Below are 17,254 nucleotides of genomic sequence, written 5' to 3' on the forward strand. Positions count from 1 at the left end.
TGGCTGTCGTAGTGGGACTTTCCGCCTGGATTTTCGCGTTGGTGGATTTTTGCCATTGGCTGCTCGACCCGTATTGCCCTATAGAACAGCCACAGCAAGGAAGGCGCTGCAATTGATTGACGGGTGTTGTTATTGGCTCGTTATGATTGGGAGAGAATAGGAGCGGGGCGGAAGAGGGAAGAGTGCGCGTTTTTTTTTCCTCGTTCCCTCGCTTCCACCTTTCCGATTGGCTGAGATGGTAACCGGACGGAATTTCCGATTGGTCAGCGCACGCTGTTGTTAGGCGGGTGAGGCAGCGCGAGGCGGAGTTTCCTCTTCCGATGAGTCGGTTCTGAGGTTCGCTCAACGCGAAGCGTCCCGTCGTACCATCGCTTCTGCGAGTCTGTCCAAAACCTACTGTCACCCGTCTTGAGGAACTGTTGCCGGCCGCCTCGCCTTTTTTCCTCTCAGCGCCATGGCCTCAGGATCCGAGTAAGTGTGGGCCGTCCGCCGGCAGGCGGCGGCCTAGGCCCGGCTGCGGTGGCGCTGGGCCCGGCTTGGCCTAGCTCTCCTTACTTCGCCTTCGCGCGGCGCTACCCAGGCTGGGCCTGACGGCGAGCCCAATCCTCCTCCCGATCTCGCTGTGTCATTCAGGTTCTGAGGAAGTGGGGGTGGGGCCGGGAGGGGGATGGGCTGCTCTTCGTGTTTGCCCAGCCAGGAGCTTGTCTGCAGCGGGGCCCTAGGTACCGCCACCCTTCGCCTGCCGAGTCTCCTTGGGAAGTGTTGAGTAATGGGGGGCGAGACCTGGCCGGGGCCGTCTCGCCTGGGCTAGGCCTCACCCAGGGAAGGCTTTGTTTTTCAGAGCCCGGAGCTTTGGGGTGAGCGGCTGGCCGGGACATGAGGGGGAAGAGGCGTGTCCTGGTCTCCTCCCCGCAGGTCCGCAGCGGCCCTCGGATCGGGGCTGGAAGAGACTTGGCATTGGAAGAGGAAGATTTGTTGTACCGGACTAGCCCCTGTGGCAGCTGAAGCAATTAGCTATATTTTTGTCTCTAGTGTCTTGCCTCACTGTCTTCAGTTCCAGGCTGAGGGTCATATTTTGTGCTCCTCAAAAGTCAGTTGAGTAATACTGGCTTCTCTGCGCCCAGCCCATGTGTGCAAGTCACTTCACAGTCCCTTGAGAGGAGTAAAAATAAAACCTAAAGCTAATTTCCAAATCCAAGAATACTTCAAGTGACTTGTTGGCTTCACCAGAGGCTCTTTCAGTCCCTTTAGTGTCTGTGGTTTATCTTCTCCTTTTCTTTTGCAACTTCTGCAATTTAGACCCACTTGGTCTTATTAAGTCAGTTCCAGCAAGGTGTGCCAAGAATTTAAGGTGTGTGGTAGAGCTTGTGATGGAAGTGATGGTCTCAGAGGTGTATTTTGAGTCTGAGATGAGCAGTGTTATTAAAAAGAAATTTATGTTTTTGCAAAGTTGTTCTCAACACATAGGAATCAAAAAAAGTTCCCGTACAACTGGAAAACAGTTACTTCTTAGTTACAACTTTTGGGTCAATGCTGTTGGCAGCCATCTTGTCTAATTGAGCTTTAGCACAGAGTATAGCATTGCAAGACCTAATAGAGTGTTTCTGAAAAAATTCTTGGATTTGTGTGTGTACCTGTCTGAAACAGTATCTGAGAATTTAGCATCTTGAGCATGGGTATGAACTCGCTGCTTGATTGTCATGTGGTGTTCCAGTAAAGCAGCTGCAATCATCAGATATTCCACTCATTTACTTCAAGGGATTTTTTTTTAAATACTTACCCAAAGAAAGTAGTTCAGACTGTAATTAGGATGTTCAGGGTGGTAAAAAAACACTGACATTTTATCTAGGAAGTGAGTTCATGAGGGTATTGATAAAAAGGTACACCAGCATACAGGAGGCATGACTGTTTTCATTTTTGTTACTAAACCTGGAATAATTTTGAGTTGGTGATTTTTCATTGTATATTTAACATAGACATGCAGGAACAAGTTAGTTTGCTACTTTATGTGGAGCTCTGAAGGTTGGTAGTTGTTTTCAGAAGATTCAGTAATTACCTTCTGATCTCACTCTTCATACTGTCTACCACAATGCATAGCCTCTGGGCATTATCACATGCTGAACAAGGAAAGCTCTGACACAGAAAAGTGATGAAGTGATGTAATTGTAGAATCACAGAATGGTTTGGGTTGGAAGGGACCTTAACAATCATGTAGTTCCAACCCCTCTGCCATGGGCAGGGACACCTTTTGCTAGACCAGGTTGCTCAATGCCCCATCAAGCCGGATCTTGAACACTTCCAGGGCTGAAGGCTGGAACTAGATGATCTTTGAGATCCCTTCCAACAAAAAACATTCTATGATTTTATGAACCCACAGGAGAGATGCAGTGATAGCAAATGGTGATAATAATATTCTAAATTGCTATTAGAAGATGGGTAGTGCTTGTCTGTCAAAGTCCTTACTCTTGTCTGTAAGAGAAATAACATTACTTTCCTGTGTAGCTGTCATAATTTCTTAAAACCTTTTTTCTTTGTCAGCAGAACTGTTAGTTCAGATAACTAAAGCTGACCCCGTGCGTTTAGATACTTACACGCTGTGTTTCTTGGAGAGCTTTTCAGTTGCTTTAAGTGCAGCAATGTACTGACAACACTGATCCAGTTTTGCTTCTTACTTAGGAAACTGCAGATTCAGTTCTTCAGTACTAAAACTTTTTTTCTCACACTCAGCAGAACTAAGTGGACATCTTGCTGTGCTCTTCAGCACTGCTGTGTGTTCAAAGATATCTGAACTTTTTTTCCAGATATATATAATACAACTTTTGATTTATTGGAAGTTTTGGTCCAAAAGCTTCCACTTGCCGCCCAGTTCCTCTTCCATTTATTTTTATCTTGTATCCCAGACCATTTTTTAGGCTGCACAGCAATTTCTGCATCCTGAGGGGCAGCTGCTCAGTTTCAGTGATGACTTATGTAGCCAAAGTCTGGCATTGGTTTCTTATCAAAAGGCCTTTGGATCCACATTTCATGTGCAGAAGGATATGATTTGCATTTACACTTTGAATAGGCTAAATTGTTTTTTTGGTGTCCCTTAGCCTAAGTTTTAAAATATACATGCTAAATTAATTTCCAGTGTCCAGGAATGTTGAGGCAAGGTCCTTACAAGTAGGTGGTTGTTTTTATACACTGTTTTAACCACAAGATCCTGTTTAACATGATGATATATTGGTTTCTTGTTGCACTCTAAGTTTTCCTGGAAATCCCAGACCTTTTAGGACTTTACCCAGACCATGTTTTAGGTTTAAGAGGGAATGAATTCATGAGCTCCTCCCTGGAGGTATCCAATAGCCTTTCTTGTGTCTGCATTGGGTTTAGAAAATGAATCTGTAGCATCTCACATGGTCATTGAAAGGGATGGATGTTGATTTCTCACCTCTTGCATTCTTTAATGAAGAGAGGAAAAAGGTGGCTTTTAAAAATGCAGTGAACATGCCAAGTGATGCACTGCTGATACAGTCTGTGTTTATGCTGTGTAGCTGCTTGCTCTGCCACTTCCACTCAAGGTTTGATTTCTCCTGGTTATTTTGTGCCCAAAACAGCAAAATGGAGCCAAAGCGTACATCCAGCACCATTGTCCGCAAAGCTTCCTACTCTTTGCTGGTGCTTGCTGTTTGCTTAGGACAAAGGAACAAAGGAAGACTTTTTTTTTTTTTTTTTTTTTTTTTTTTTTTTTTTTTTTTTTTTTTTTTTGGTGAGAATCAAACCAAACTGTGCTAAGTTTCTGTTTTGACCTTAGTCACTGGCACATCTGGACTGCTTTGAAAGAGTAGTCAGATGCCCATCAAGGCAAGTTACAGTAATCTGCTGCTATTGTGGCTGGCTAATATACAACTTCTAAGAGCTCCTTAGGAATCAGTTGGTCCAAGTTCATATTTATTTTGTAAAATGAACTATTTGCTATATTAGATTTTGAAGTAAATAAATTAATCTGCCTTTCTTCCATTTCCTTTTTGTTTGGTGTGCTCGATTTTGTCAAGGCAAATGAATTATGTCACATATCTTATGGTGTAGTAGGCTAGAGCTGCAGTGAGTCCTGTGATGGTATTATGAAAAGGTGTTTATATCTTCAAAAAAAAAGTAAACCCCATTTTTCATGAGCACTTGAATATTTCTACTGGCTTGCTAGGTTTAACTAATAGGCTTTGACAGCCTAAACTCTTACAACTCTTCCTGTCAGGAGAGCTACAGCATTGTCCTTTAATTCCCCTATTTATCTGGGATTTGACACTAAACAGACTTGAACTTTTGTTTCTGTGGCAGCAGTTATATGTGATTTCAGATGAGTCTGACTAATTCTTTTAGGCAAAGCATCTTAGAGTCAGCAGCATCTCACTGACCACTTCTTTTTATAGATAGCTTCATAGCTTGTATCCATTTCAGTAGTAAATTGACTGATGCCAGACCCCCTTCCTAAACCCAGATTGGCTCCTCTTCCAGGTACCTCTCCCCAGTTTATATACTGGGCATGACATTCTGTAGCGTGGAATATCCCTTTGGCCAGTTCGGATCAACTGTCCCAGCTATGCTCCCTCCTGGTTTCTTTTGTGCAGCTCCTCACTGGCAAAACATGAGACACTGACAAGCCCTTGTCTCAGGGTAAGCACTGCTCAGCAACAACCAAAACCATGAGTGTGTTATCAGCATTATTCTCATACTGAATCCAAAACACAGCACTGTACCAGCTACTGAGAAGAAAATTAATTCTTATCCCAGACAAAACCAGGACACTTGCAAACAAGTATAGTTTCTATAAGACAAGACAACAAAGAAACCTGTAAAAAATGGAGAACAAAACAGGTGCATGTGAAAGGGGGAGCAATATCACTTGGACTCTTTAACTTCTGTTTTCTCTCCCAGCTCTAAAGGTGATGACTTATCAACTGCTATTCTGAAGCAGAAGAACAGGCCTAATCGGTTAATTGTTGACGAAGCCATCAATGAAGACAACAGTGTTGTGTCACTTTCCCAGGTGTGTCACCTATAAAAACAAAGCATTTACTCTGACAATTTGCAAGCTGTTGTTGTCTTTTAACTTGAAATCTAATTTTGCAACATGAATCTAAGTATTTGTGTCAGAAGCTGCAGCAGTTACAAGTGAGGGAGGTGGGTTAAATAAATAATCATATATAATAATTATTAATAAATGAGAACATATATTCTAACTTTTAGGATTCACTTGAGCTCATGCCCTTAGTCTGGCTTTAGGATTAGATCTTGACTAGTGTAGTGAAAACCCCTGTCATTGTAGGTCTAGTATATTGCTTCTAAGATGTAATCCTTCGAAGTCAACCAACTCTCCTTCAAATGCTTGAATTCATAGAATCATTAAGGTTGGAAAAGACCTCCAAGATCACTGAGTCCAACCTTTGATGAAACACCACCGTGTCAACCAAACCATATCACTAAGTGCCATGTCCAGTTGTTTCTTAAATACTTCCAGGGATGGTGACTCCATCACTTCCCTGAGCAGTCTGTTCCAATGCTTAACAACCCTTTCCGTGAAGAAATTCTTCCTGATGTCCAACCTGAACCTCCCCTGGTGCAGCTTGAGGCCATTTCCTCTTACCCTGTCACTGGTTGCTTGGGAGAAAAGGCCAACTCCCAGCTGGCTACAACCTCCTTTCAGGGAGTTGTAGAGAGTGATAAGGTCTCCCCTGAGCCTCCTTTTCTTCATGCTAAACAACCCCAGCTCCCTCAGCCACTCCTCATATCACTGACTCTCTAGACCTTTCACCAGCCTTGTTGCCCTTCTCTGGACATGCTCCAGCATCTCAACATCCTTCTTGTGAGGGGCCCAAAACTGGACACAGTACTAGGTGTGGCCTCACCAGTGCCAAGTACAGGGGGACAGTCACTTCCCTCAGCCTGCTGGCCACACTATTTCTGATACAAGCTAGGATGCCATTGGCCTTCTTGGCCACCTGGGCACACGCTGGCTTGTGTTCAGCTGCTGTCAACTAGTGCCCCCAGGTCCTTTTCCACTGGTCCACTTTCCAGCCACTCTTCTCCAAGCCTGTAGCACTGCATGGGGTTGTTGTGACCCAAGTGCAGGACCTGGCACTTAGCCTTGTTGAACCTCATACCGTTGCCTCAGCCCATCAATCCAGCCTGTCCAGATCCCTCTGTAGAGCTTTCCTACCCTCCAGCAGATACACACTCCCACCCAAGTTAATGTTATCTGAGAACTTACTGAGGGTGCAGTTGATCTCCCCATCCAGATTATCAATAAAGATATTAAACGGGACTGGGCCCGACACTGATCCCTGAGGGACACCACTGGTGACTGGCCACCAACTGGATGCAGCACCATTCACCACCACGCTCTGGGCCATACCATCCAGCCTCTTCTTAACCCAGCAGAGTGCACCTGTCCAAGCTGTGGACTGCAGCATTCTGCAGGAGAATGCCATGGGAGACAGTGTTAAAGGCTTTACTGAAGTCTAGGTATATAACATCCACAGCCTTTCCCTCATCCACTAGGCAGGTCACCTGGTCAGAAAAGGAGCTCAGGTTGGTCAGGCAGGACCTGCCCCTCCTAATCCCATGCTGGCTGGGCCTGATCCCCTGGTTGTCCCGTGTCTGCTGTGTGATTGCACTCAAGATGATCTGTTCCATAATCTTGCTGGGCACCGAGGTCAGGCTGACAGGCCTGTAGTTCCCCAGATCCTCCTTCCAACTCTTCTTGCAGATGGGTATCCCATTGGCCAACCTCCAGTCCTTTGGGACCTCCCCTGTTAACCAGGACTGCTGACAAATGAATGTGAGTAGCTTGTTAAGCTCTTCCACCAACTCCATCAGTACTTACAGGTGAATCTCATCTGGCTCCATAGACCGGTGATGGTGTAAGTGGCTCAGCAGGTTACTAACTGCTTCCTTCAATTGTTTTATAAAAAGTTTGTTCTAATGCTGTTATTGGTTACAGGCAAAAATGGATGAACTGCAGCTGTTTAGAGGAGACACTGTCCTGCTAAAAGGAAAGAAGAGGAGAGAAGCAGTCTGCATTGTTCTGTCAGATGATACCTGCTCAGATGAGAAGATTCGCATGAATAGGGTTGTTCGAAACAACTTGAGAGTGCGCCTGGGTGACGTCATCAGGTGAGGACTAGTTTGTTAACTGTTGTGTATCTCTGGGTTGCCGAAATAATTTGTGCCCTGGCTTTGAATTGTTTTGGTCCATAGCAGAGACAGGGTCCTGCAGGAAGTATTCTTGCATCTTCTGGAGGAGGTCACAGAAATGTTTTCCAGTGTGTCTTACATCAAGGATCTCAATTTACTTTTGCATGTCTTTCTGGCTGTATGCATATTCAGATTAATACTAAGATTCTTGAAGACTCTTTGGGACCTTCACAAGCCCCGGTCCTGTCATTAAGTAGTTGAATTACCCCACTGTTGTCATAGTATTCTTCCCAAATTTACATTGTCAAATGAATTCACAAGTTTTTTCCATCTAAATTTTTTATGTTTGCAAGATAACTGAAAGCTAGTAAGCAACATTGTAATTGATCTTATAGTATGGCTAGCTCAAGCACTGAGCTGCCCTATAACAAACAGAAGTTAAAACTTGAAGTAGTCAAATATCAATATTGAAAATCTCTGAAGGTTGTTTATATACCAATTTTTGTTATTTTATAATTTTAAAATTACGAATGCTGGAAGTGTTGCAGGAATTTTGTACAATGCTTGCAGAAGGTAGTGGGAAAGCATTGAAGGATACATTTTGACTTACAGGAGGCAGGTTCCATTCTATGATGGGAGTGGAAAGAAAAAATATGTCAGCATTTCTTAAACATAAAAATGCTAATTTTTAGGTTTAGATATGTGAGAGCAGACAGTTATTTCTCCTGAGCATTCTTCTAATCTGGAATATTGTGCATGTTCTGGGAAAATTGGAACCTGATCTCTGACACTAGACTTCCAGGGGTGATATCTGAAATAATCCTTAAATAAAAATGTGTTTCATATGAACTGTAGAGGAGAGGGACAAGTCTGTTTCACCCATCTCTCTACCATTAGAAAATGCAAGTTTTAAACGAGACTGTAGTTGGAACAGTGTTTTGAGCTAGTCTGTGGATTTAAAATAAAGGTGAATCCTTACTTTATATGAGGTTACTGTTGGAGTAATTTCTAGTGTGACAGTTCAGCTGGTGCTATCCCCTTCTCTGCTTGGACTGTCTGTAACAGTTCTCAGCCTTTCAGGTGTGTTACTGATTGTCTTGGCTTCATTGCAAGGGTCAGAGAATTTTCACACCTCTTGCACACAAAGTTTTTCTTGCTGATCCTGAAGTACTTATTGTATTAATTTCTTTGGCTTGGTTTCTGCCAAAATCCAGATTCATGCACTAATCGCTTCCTGCTTGTAGTCTGTCAGCTGTTTTCCTTCAGTGAGTCAGTCTGTCTTTTCATTTACTCTTCTGCTATATCCTCACTGTAAAGCATGTAGTTAAAGAATCTCCTAATAGTCTCTAACAAACTAGCATATGAAACTTGAGTGCTCAGCTGCAGTTGCCCGTAGGCTTTTTTTAGCCGGCAAAGCCAGTTTGAGTTTTCTGCCTCTGCCGCAGCTTGATGCTCTGATGTATTGCTATAGTAGGCTGTTGGCCTACGTTGTAAAATAATAGCTGAAATTTTTATTTAAAAGGGGGGAATGGGCCTTCAGACTTTAACCTAAATGTTAATTTCCACAAAAAGGGATTGACGGACACCTAGCTATCCCTGGTTGGTACTGAGAGCCTTTGTTCAGAATCAGGTTTATCATCAACAGGAACTCTATTCTAAGTTATGAGGAAGAGAGGAAGGAACAAAGATTTCCTCTCAACTCCCTTTCCCTTACAGTTAGTTCAGTAGTAGCTCATGCAATCACAGAATGGTTTGGGTTGGAAGGGACCTCAAAGATCATCTAGTTCCAACCCTCCTGCCATGGGTGGGGACACCTTCCACTAGACCAGGCTGCTCAGAGCCCTATCCAATCTGGCCTTGAACACTTCTGGGGATGGGGCATCCACAACTTCTCTGGGCAACCTGTGCCAGGGCTTCACCACCTTCACAGTAAAGAATTTCTTCCTATTATCCAATGTAAATCATCTCTCTCTCAGTTTGAAGACATTCTTCTTTGTCCTGTCACTGCATGCCTTTGTAAAAAGTCCCTCCAGCCTTCCTTGTAGGTTCCCTTCAGGTACCGGAAGGTGCTATAAGGTCTTGCTGGAACCTTCTCTTCTCCAGGCTGAACAGCCCCAACTTTCTCAGCCTCTCTTCATAGGAGAGGGGCTCCAACCCTTCTTATCATCTTTGTGGCCTCCTTTGGGCTTGCTCCAACTGGTCCATGACCTCCTTATGTTGGGGGGGCCAGAGCTGGACACCATATTCCAGGTGGGGTCTCACAAGCACAGAGAGGGAGAATCCCCTCCCTTGACCTGCTGACCACGCTGCTTTAGATGCAGTCCAGGACACAGTTGGTTTCTGGGATGCAAGTGCACATAACCAAGTGATATCAAGCTTCTTGTCCACCAACACCCCTAAGTCCTTCTCAGCAGGGCTGCTCTCAATCCATTCTCCACCGAGCCTGTACTTGTGCTTGGGATTGCCCTGACCCAGGTGCAGGAGCATGTGTTGAAACAAAAGTTAGCTCATGACTCTTACAGGTCTTGAGGCTGCATTAGTAACTTGTGAATGTATCTTGGGCACAGCAAAGGGGAACCTCAGAAGAGTGGGGGGGAGGGGAGATAGTACTAAACCCTTCAGCAGTTTTGGATAGGGCTGAGAGGAGTGAAGGAAAGCACATGTTGAAAAGACTAGCTCTTTGATGGGCATGATTTTTGCCTTGTCAGCATTCTTATGCACGTGGGAAGTCTCCATAGGGCTTTGGAGGGTCCTTTCTGGCATTTATACTGGCCTGAGAAGGGACATCACTGCCTTTCCCAAACTTGCGTTTAAGTCCAGCATGATATGGTTAACTGAAGTTTTCTTCTGTTGCAGCATCCAGCCTTGCCCAGATGTGAAATATGGCAAACGTATCCATGTGTTACCAATTGATGACACAGTAGAAGGGATCACAGGGAATCTGTTTGAGGTCTATCTCAAGCCATATTTCCTGGAAGCTTACAGACCCATCAGGAAAGGTAATAGCACCTGTTATTGAAGTCCTGATGGCAGTGAATGTGAGCTAGTCCTGATACCAAATAAAAAGAATTTCTGGAAGCTTGCACAAATCTCCATGGAGCATTAGACTAACGACTGTAGAGTAAGATTTTGTTGTTGTGGATTTAATTTTTTCCTAAACTTCAGAGGAAAGAGTGATATCTGTTGCTGGCTGGTAGAACAGCTTGATAGTTCTCTGTCATGGTTTAATCCCAGCCAGCAACTAAGTACCATGCAGCTCAGCTGCTTGCTCACACCTCCTCCCTCCTTCTCAGTGGGGAGGAGGATTGGAAAAAAAGTAAAACTCATGGGTTGAGATAAGAACAGTTTAATAATATTAATTATAATAATACTAATAATAATTGGAGAGAGAGAGGGAGGGAGGAATAAAACCCAAGAGATACAAGTGATGCACAATACAATTGCTCACCACCCACTGGCTGATGCCCAGCCCATCCTCGAGCCGCAATATGTGGCTCCTGGGCAATTACCCCCAGTTAACATACTGAGCCTGACATTCTATGGTGTGGAATATCCCTTTGGCCAGTTCAGATCAACTGTCCCAGCTGTGCTCCCTCCTGGTTTCTTTTGTGCAGCTCCTCACTGGCAGAGCATGAGACACTGAAAAGCCCTTGTCTCAGGGTAAACACTGCTCAGCAACAACCAAAACCATGAGTGTGTTATCAGCATTATTCTCATACTGAATCCAAAACACAGCACTGTACCAGCTACTCAGAAGAAAATGAACTCTTATCCCAGATGACACCAAGACATTCTCCTGTGGTTTTTTGCTACGCGGGATGGAAGGACATCAAAAAAGGCTTAGGTCAAAGTCAGTTTAATGAGATTTTTCTCCTGAGTTGCTACCACTTGATGAGATTTGGGAGTTGCTCACATATTAATCAATGGGTTAGATATACTAGCTGGCACCCTGACTAAATACACTTTTTCCAAAGTAATTTAATTAATAACTGGGAAAGTGCATTAAAAACAAATATATGTTTAGAGTTGTGCTGGTAGCACTTCTGCTGGAACAAATAGGTCCTAATACAATATATACACAAGTTGAATTTATCCAGCTTCTGTAGTCCAGTTTACCTAGGATTCATAGTGCAATATCATGTATTATTCTTTTTTTTGGAGCCAACCAATCTAGTTATAATAACTTCAAAATTAATTTGGATTAAATAAAGGCTTTTTGCCATTTTTAGAAATGTTAAATTGAAACTGGATGGAAAAGAATCGTGATACCTTGCCTTTGTGTTTTGTATTTAGGCAGAATATTATTTTTCTGTTGTTTGCTGGTTTTGTTTGCTGTTTGTTTTTGATGAAATTTGATGGTGCTCAAGTGGTCACAGTACATGCAGCTCTTGAATTTAAAATGCAGAGTAGTGTTAAAAATGCCAGCAGTGTATACCTGTGTAACCCACTTCATTGTTCTCTGGGGCTGCTGGTAGTACAAGGGTTGACATTTTGCAGCAGGCTACTGAAATGTGGGGTTTTATAGGTGACATCTTCTTGGTGCGTGGAGGGATGCGTGCAGTGGAGTTCAAAGTGGTGGAGACAGATCCAAGCCCATACTGCATAGTGGCTCCGGACACAGTGATCCATTGTGAGGGAGAGCCCATCAAAAGAGAGGTGAGCAGAATCCTGCTGTGCAGTTCTACTGAATCCCCTCTGTCTGAAATCTGTTTTAGTGACACTCCTTAAGAGCAGCAGTGTTTGCAGTTCCTGTTTTGGCATTTTGTGTATTGAATGTAATGATTAAAACCTCTGGTTTCAGGAGATGAGCTGCTGCTGAAGATAGAGAAATGTGCTTCCAGTATCCTTCCTCATATGCTGAGATAGCACCAGTGCATAGGTTTGCTGACGAGATGCCATACTTTGGCAGCAGCTCTTTTGCATCTGCTTCCATATATCTCATGCTGGACTTAGATTCATCTTTTAATTCTAAAGTTCCCTTGATACCTAGTAGGGAGGGCTTACAATGTTGCTGAATTTCATGCCATGTGAAAAGAAAGCAATTGGTACTTTTTTAGTGAGAGAATTGAAGTGTAAATTATGGATTTTTTTTCTTTTTTCCTCCCAGTCCATTAAGGTGTCTAGCCTTGAGTGTCCCAAGCTTGAGGCAGCCTGAGTGGATTGTGTGTCAGGTCTTGGCCACCTTACTGTTACAGAGTAGGAAATCTCAGAAATGGGCTAAGGTGACTGTATTCTTCATAAAGTAAGTGCCTTTTTACTGCCTGCAGATCAGGGTGAGTCTTAGCTTGTAGTTAGCTCTGCCTTTTCAAAAAAATTCACCCCTATTTGACACTCGTGAGGCCATGTCTGGGCACTAGATGAGTCCAGTTTGGGTTCTTCAGGATACAACAGAGATAGGAGCAAGTTCAGTCAAGGCCACCAAAATTGGTGAAGGAGCTGGAGGTCAGAATGAATGAGGAACAGCTGAGAGTGGGTTGATGCAGCACAAAGAAGGGAAGGCAAAGGTTCAGGGTTACTGGCAACTGCCTGATAGGAAGGTGTGGATAATCAGGCTCTCCCAAGAACTGCACCCAGGGACAGGACTAGAAGCAATAACACAAGCTGGATCAAGGAAAAATCCCAATGGAAAAAGGTTTCTCCAAACCGTGGAACAAGCCCTGGAGAGGGCAGGAACCTCCATACCTGGAGACCTTCAGCACTTGGTAGGGCTAGACCCTGAGCAACCTGATTGAAGTGTAGTAGTTCCAGTTTGTGGGACTCGGACTGAGCCCCTCTGAGATTCCTGGCTGTGTTGTTTTATTTTAGCATGGCCTAATGTTACAGATAACTAAGGCCAGTAGAAATTTGGACAGCCAAATGAACGAATCCTGTAGAGCTATACTGAAAGAGTTGGTTACAGGTGGTCTTATTTGCACATCTGGATTGTAACATTTTCTGTTAATTTGAGTCAATCCCAAGAGAAAACACTATCTTGGAGAATTGTATGGTAGCTAGGATATGTCAGGTAGTTAGAAATACCACTTAGAGTTTAAAGAATAAGTATATTTTATGCTGGGCTTCATTGTCTTACCATCTTTGCTAGCCAAATCAGAGGGTCACACAACTTGTTTTGCACTAGTCTGTAGGGGCCCTGGCAGCAGAGGCTGTCATTCAAGAGGGTAGGCTTCAGTGAGGAATTTCCCTCTGCATGTCTGGGAAGAGAGAGCTAAGAAACAGTTGTAGAAGATACCAGAAAGACTTGAAAATGAGAATCTCAAGACATCAAAGAAATGGCAATGAGCAAAAACCTGGGTTCTGTAGACTAGGATGGATTGTTGAGCTACTGTTTTAACTCAGATGTTTAATGTATTTCCTCCTGGGTAGGATGAAGAGGAGTCGCTGAATGAAGTGGGCTATGATGACATTGGTGGCTGCCGGAAGCAGCTGGCTCAAATCAAAGAAATGGTGGAACTTCCCCTCCGACACCCTGCTCTCTTCAAGGCCATAGGGGTGAAGGTATGTCCCCATGTGCACCAGGTAGATGAGTGGGCTTGCCCTTGAAGATGACTTGATATCAGAGGTTCATGACGTATTGGGAGGGGAATAAGTAATTTGGGTTTGGGTTTTTGGGGGGGGGGGGGGTTGGTTTGCTTATGTTTGGGGCTTTTTTAAATGCTGGTTTTAGGAAAGTATCTCCTTACATGTTTTGGACACAGATTAAAGTACTGACAACTTGCAAAGCAGAGGGGTGCTTTGAATCAGTGCTGCCAGTTACTGGCAAGGTTTTTGTTGTGTGTTGTGTGAAGTAGTAAAGGGTGTTGATAGCAATGTTGACATGGCAGCTGTTGCATAAGATTGCATCACAATTTCAGACTGGCTTTATCAAATGCTTACAGATTTGCTGTGAATCTACTTAGGCATTCAGATACTCACCACCTAAATCCCTTGCCTTTGTCCTCAGCCTCCACGTGGGATCCTGCTGTATGGTCCTCCTGGCACTGGTAAAACACTGATTGCCCGAGCGGTGGCCAATGAAACAGGGGCTTTCTTCTTCCTGATCAATGGTAAGTTTTGTGGCTGCTTTGGCCCCAGGTCTGCTGTGTGCTCACTTGTCCATCTTATGGTAAGGAATGGTGTCAATAGGGCTTGTAGAGCCATGCTGTCTCCCTGACATCCTTTCTTACCTCTTTGAAGTGTGCATCTGGGGACAATTGGAGGCCATTTGTGTGGAAGTATCTGTAGTGGCACTTCCCTTAAGCTTGATTGTTTTGTAGCTGGCTCATTGGAAAGACAGCTTTGTAATACAGGGACCTGGAGTCTGTCTGGCTTAGCGTTTGCATATGTTGTTGAGGGCAGAGCTGAGAGTGGTGAGATTATTCTATGAAAATCGGTGCAGGACGCTTGTTTCTATTGCTGCCAGCATGTTCCATTCAGAAAAGAAGCTGATCTGCAGTGGATTTGTTTTTCCCCTCAAGTAAAGCACAAGACCTGTTTCTGTTTCATATAATATTAATTGTGAGGAGCTATCCTGAAAGCTATGAGTACCTTGGGACTTAGCTACAAGTGACAGAACTTCCTATTGATCACTCTTCATCTGTAGCAGTTGAGGTGGATACTGGTTTATGTCCTGTAAAGATCAGACTGTGACTTTTCCTCAGTGCTTTTCTGTGCCATTTTACATTCAGTGTTGGAATAACTGAACATTTGTACTTAAAGAGTGATGCTTTTCTTCTCTGATTTCAGTCACTTAGACCCATGAAGGTGAAAGCAAAGAAATATATAGCACAGTATAGCAGTGAGCAGCAGTAGGGAAGTGACTTGCTTTATATCTCAAGATATCAGATATAAATGGACTAGTTTTAGCCATATGTTGTCTTTGTCGTATACTTTCTAAGTATGTGGAAGGTGTTACTGCATGCTAATGAACTGGACATTTTAGACACTTGTATTTCTGTTGCATAATACAAATAACATTGTCAGAGTTAGCAATGCATTCTCTGTCTGCTAGTCCCAAGCATGGAGCTGCAGTGTTGTAGATGAAGCTGGTATGAATTGGTGAGTTACCTGTTGTCTTGGTTTGGAAAGACAGGTGTCTGCTAAGGAAGGCGGGAGCCTCCCCTGAAATGGAAAATGTAAACCTCCCCCCCTCCGAATTGCTATAAATTTTAAATTAAGGGGCTCTCAGGCAAAAAATTTGGGAGCAGGAAATAACAGTTCTTTACTAGGGAAGAAAATTTTAAAAAGATAAAATAAGCAATGCAGTAAACCAAAACAACACTGACAGAGTCAGAACACAACCTGACATCCTGTTGATCAGGGTGCTGGTAGCAGTCCAATTGGAAATGTGGCTGCAGTCCTCCTGGAATGTCAGGTGTGGTTCTGTTGGAGCAGGGATCCTGCAGAAGGGTGCAGTCTTCCTCTGAAGATCTAGTGGAAGAGGCAGCTGTTCCTCTGGGAAATCCAGTGGAGAAAACAGTGCTGCTGTTCCAGAATCTCAAGATTATATCTGGGTAGGAATGCTTGGCTCTTCCCTCTGTGTGGAGCATCTCACAATGGGATGTTATAGTTCTTATCAGTCATGCAGTGACATTCAATAGCCTGTTATCAGCAGATTTCTCCCAGGGAGGAGTGGTTGTGAAAGAGATAAGAAAAACTGCCCACTTAACAGAAGACAACTGCCATACGGATGGCAAATAGAATACAATTTGCTTGACAATCCAGGACACCTGTAATGAAGCATTATTAGTACCTGCTTGTACCAGTGTCTCTGCAGCTGGCCCGCTTCAGTCAGCTGGCAGCCTTGCACTTCCAAGGGTCAGGTTTCTTTTTCTTGGATCCTTTAGAAGCATACTTTTTCTTCATTACCACTCCCTTCAGCATGATGGAAAATCTGTAAAAACAGAATAAATCTGTGAACCTGCACTAGTGTTCAGCAACTGTAGGCGATCTCAGAGGAATGCTGCCCTTCCTTCTAGGATTAATGTGGTTACACATTTTTATTATTTATTCTTTGAGAGGAGATGGGGTTTGGGGTGTTGTTTTTTTTGGTGGTGGCTTGTTGCTGTTGGTTGGTTGGTTAGTTGGTGTGTGAGTCAATACAGTCAGGCAGCCAGGGCAACCATAAACCCATGGCTAAAACATAGAGTAAATTTATTTCCATTACCTAAATAACGGAGGGAATCCTTGAAGCAATACCTGCACGGGGGCACACAAGCAGATTTATGGGCACTGTTAGTTCATGCCAGAGGATTACTGACTACTGTTCACACAGGCTTATCAAGGGTTATTTTCAGCTGCAAGGTCACTTGAGCACTCACCAGTGTTTTGCTTTTTAACCCATTCCTCCCAACAGTTGGGTTTTTTTGAACTCATTTATAAAATCTTATAGAGGTAAATGCATACCTGTGTAATGCATGCTATAGACAGCTTTGGCATCTTACAGCTTTTTCTTTCCCTACCTTGATAACTTGCCACCAAATAATTTGATTGCTTCCATTGTGAGCATTAACTGTGTGGTGGCACATTTCAGAGAAGCTCACCAAGTGTGAAATAGGGTAAGGGAAGAGGCAGCTAATGGTAGCTCATTGGCTAGTGTTACATTCTGTTAAACTGAAAACACTGAAATGATGATAGTAAGTAATTCTGCATGCTGGTCTTGCCTTTTCAGATGTAAATTTAATGAACTTGGTTGATAGTATTTGCTTTGGCTTGAAATATAGATACATGTGAACCTTGTACTAAAAAAAATTCAGCTGCATGTTTTTGGGGCTAGCTGCCTCTCTTCTGGGTGCCACAGTTGCTTTTTTTTTAGGTCCTGAGATCATGAGCAAGCTGGCTGGTGAGTCTGAGAGCAACCTGAGGAAAGCCTTTGAAGAAGCAGAGAAGAATGCTCCTGCCATCATCTTCATTGATGAACTGGATGCCATTGCTCCTAAAAGAGAGAAGGTAAAGAAAGCATTTAGAACGTAAAGGAGTGCATCCTTTTTGGTAGCAGCTGGCATGAGTCTCTGCATTTGACTATAGGGTAAAGCAGTATTTCACTTAATGCTTGAAAGCAGTTGGACGTCAGAATTTGGATATCAGAAGAATCTGATGTAGTTCA

At 43.6% G+C, this 17,254-nt stretch overlaps 1 protein-coding gene across 1 annotated transcript in view; it reads left to right on the top strand.

Moving 5' to 3' along the window:
* The first annotated feature begins 336 nt into the window (after positions 1–336).
* The window catches only part of LOC129133651 (transitional endoplasmic reticulum ATPase-like), a 49,486-nt gene continuing 32,568 nt past the window's right edge, over positions 337–17,254 (top strand). Inside the window, exons 1-8 of the mRNA XM_054653277.1 lie at positions 337–471; positions 4,915–5,026; positions 6,980–7,152; positions 10,030–10,172; positions 11,699–11,829; positions 13,537–13,668; positions 14,114–14,216; positions 16,964–17,097. Of these exons, the coding sequence (XP_054509252.1) occupies positions 455–471; positions 4,915–5,026; positions 6,980–7,152; positions 10,030–10,172; positions 11,699–11,829; positions 13,537–13,668; positions 14,114–14,216; positions 16,964–17,097 (945 nt within the window). The 5' untranslated portion in view covers positions 337–454. The remainder of the gene's footprint in view (positions 472–4,914; positions 5,027–6,979; positions 7,153–10,029; positions 10,173–11,698; positions 11,830–13,536; positions 13,669–14,113; positions 14,217–16,963; positions 17,098–17,254) is intronic.

This window comes from Agelaius phoeniceus, chromosome W, assembly GCF_051311805.1.
Source record: "Agelaius phoeniceus isolate bAgePho1 chromosome W, bAgePho1.hap1, whole genome shotgun sequence".
Taxonomy (NCBI): domain Eukaryota; kingdom Metazoa; phylum Chordata; class Aves; order Passeriformes; family Icteridae; genus Agelaius; species Agelaius phoeniceus.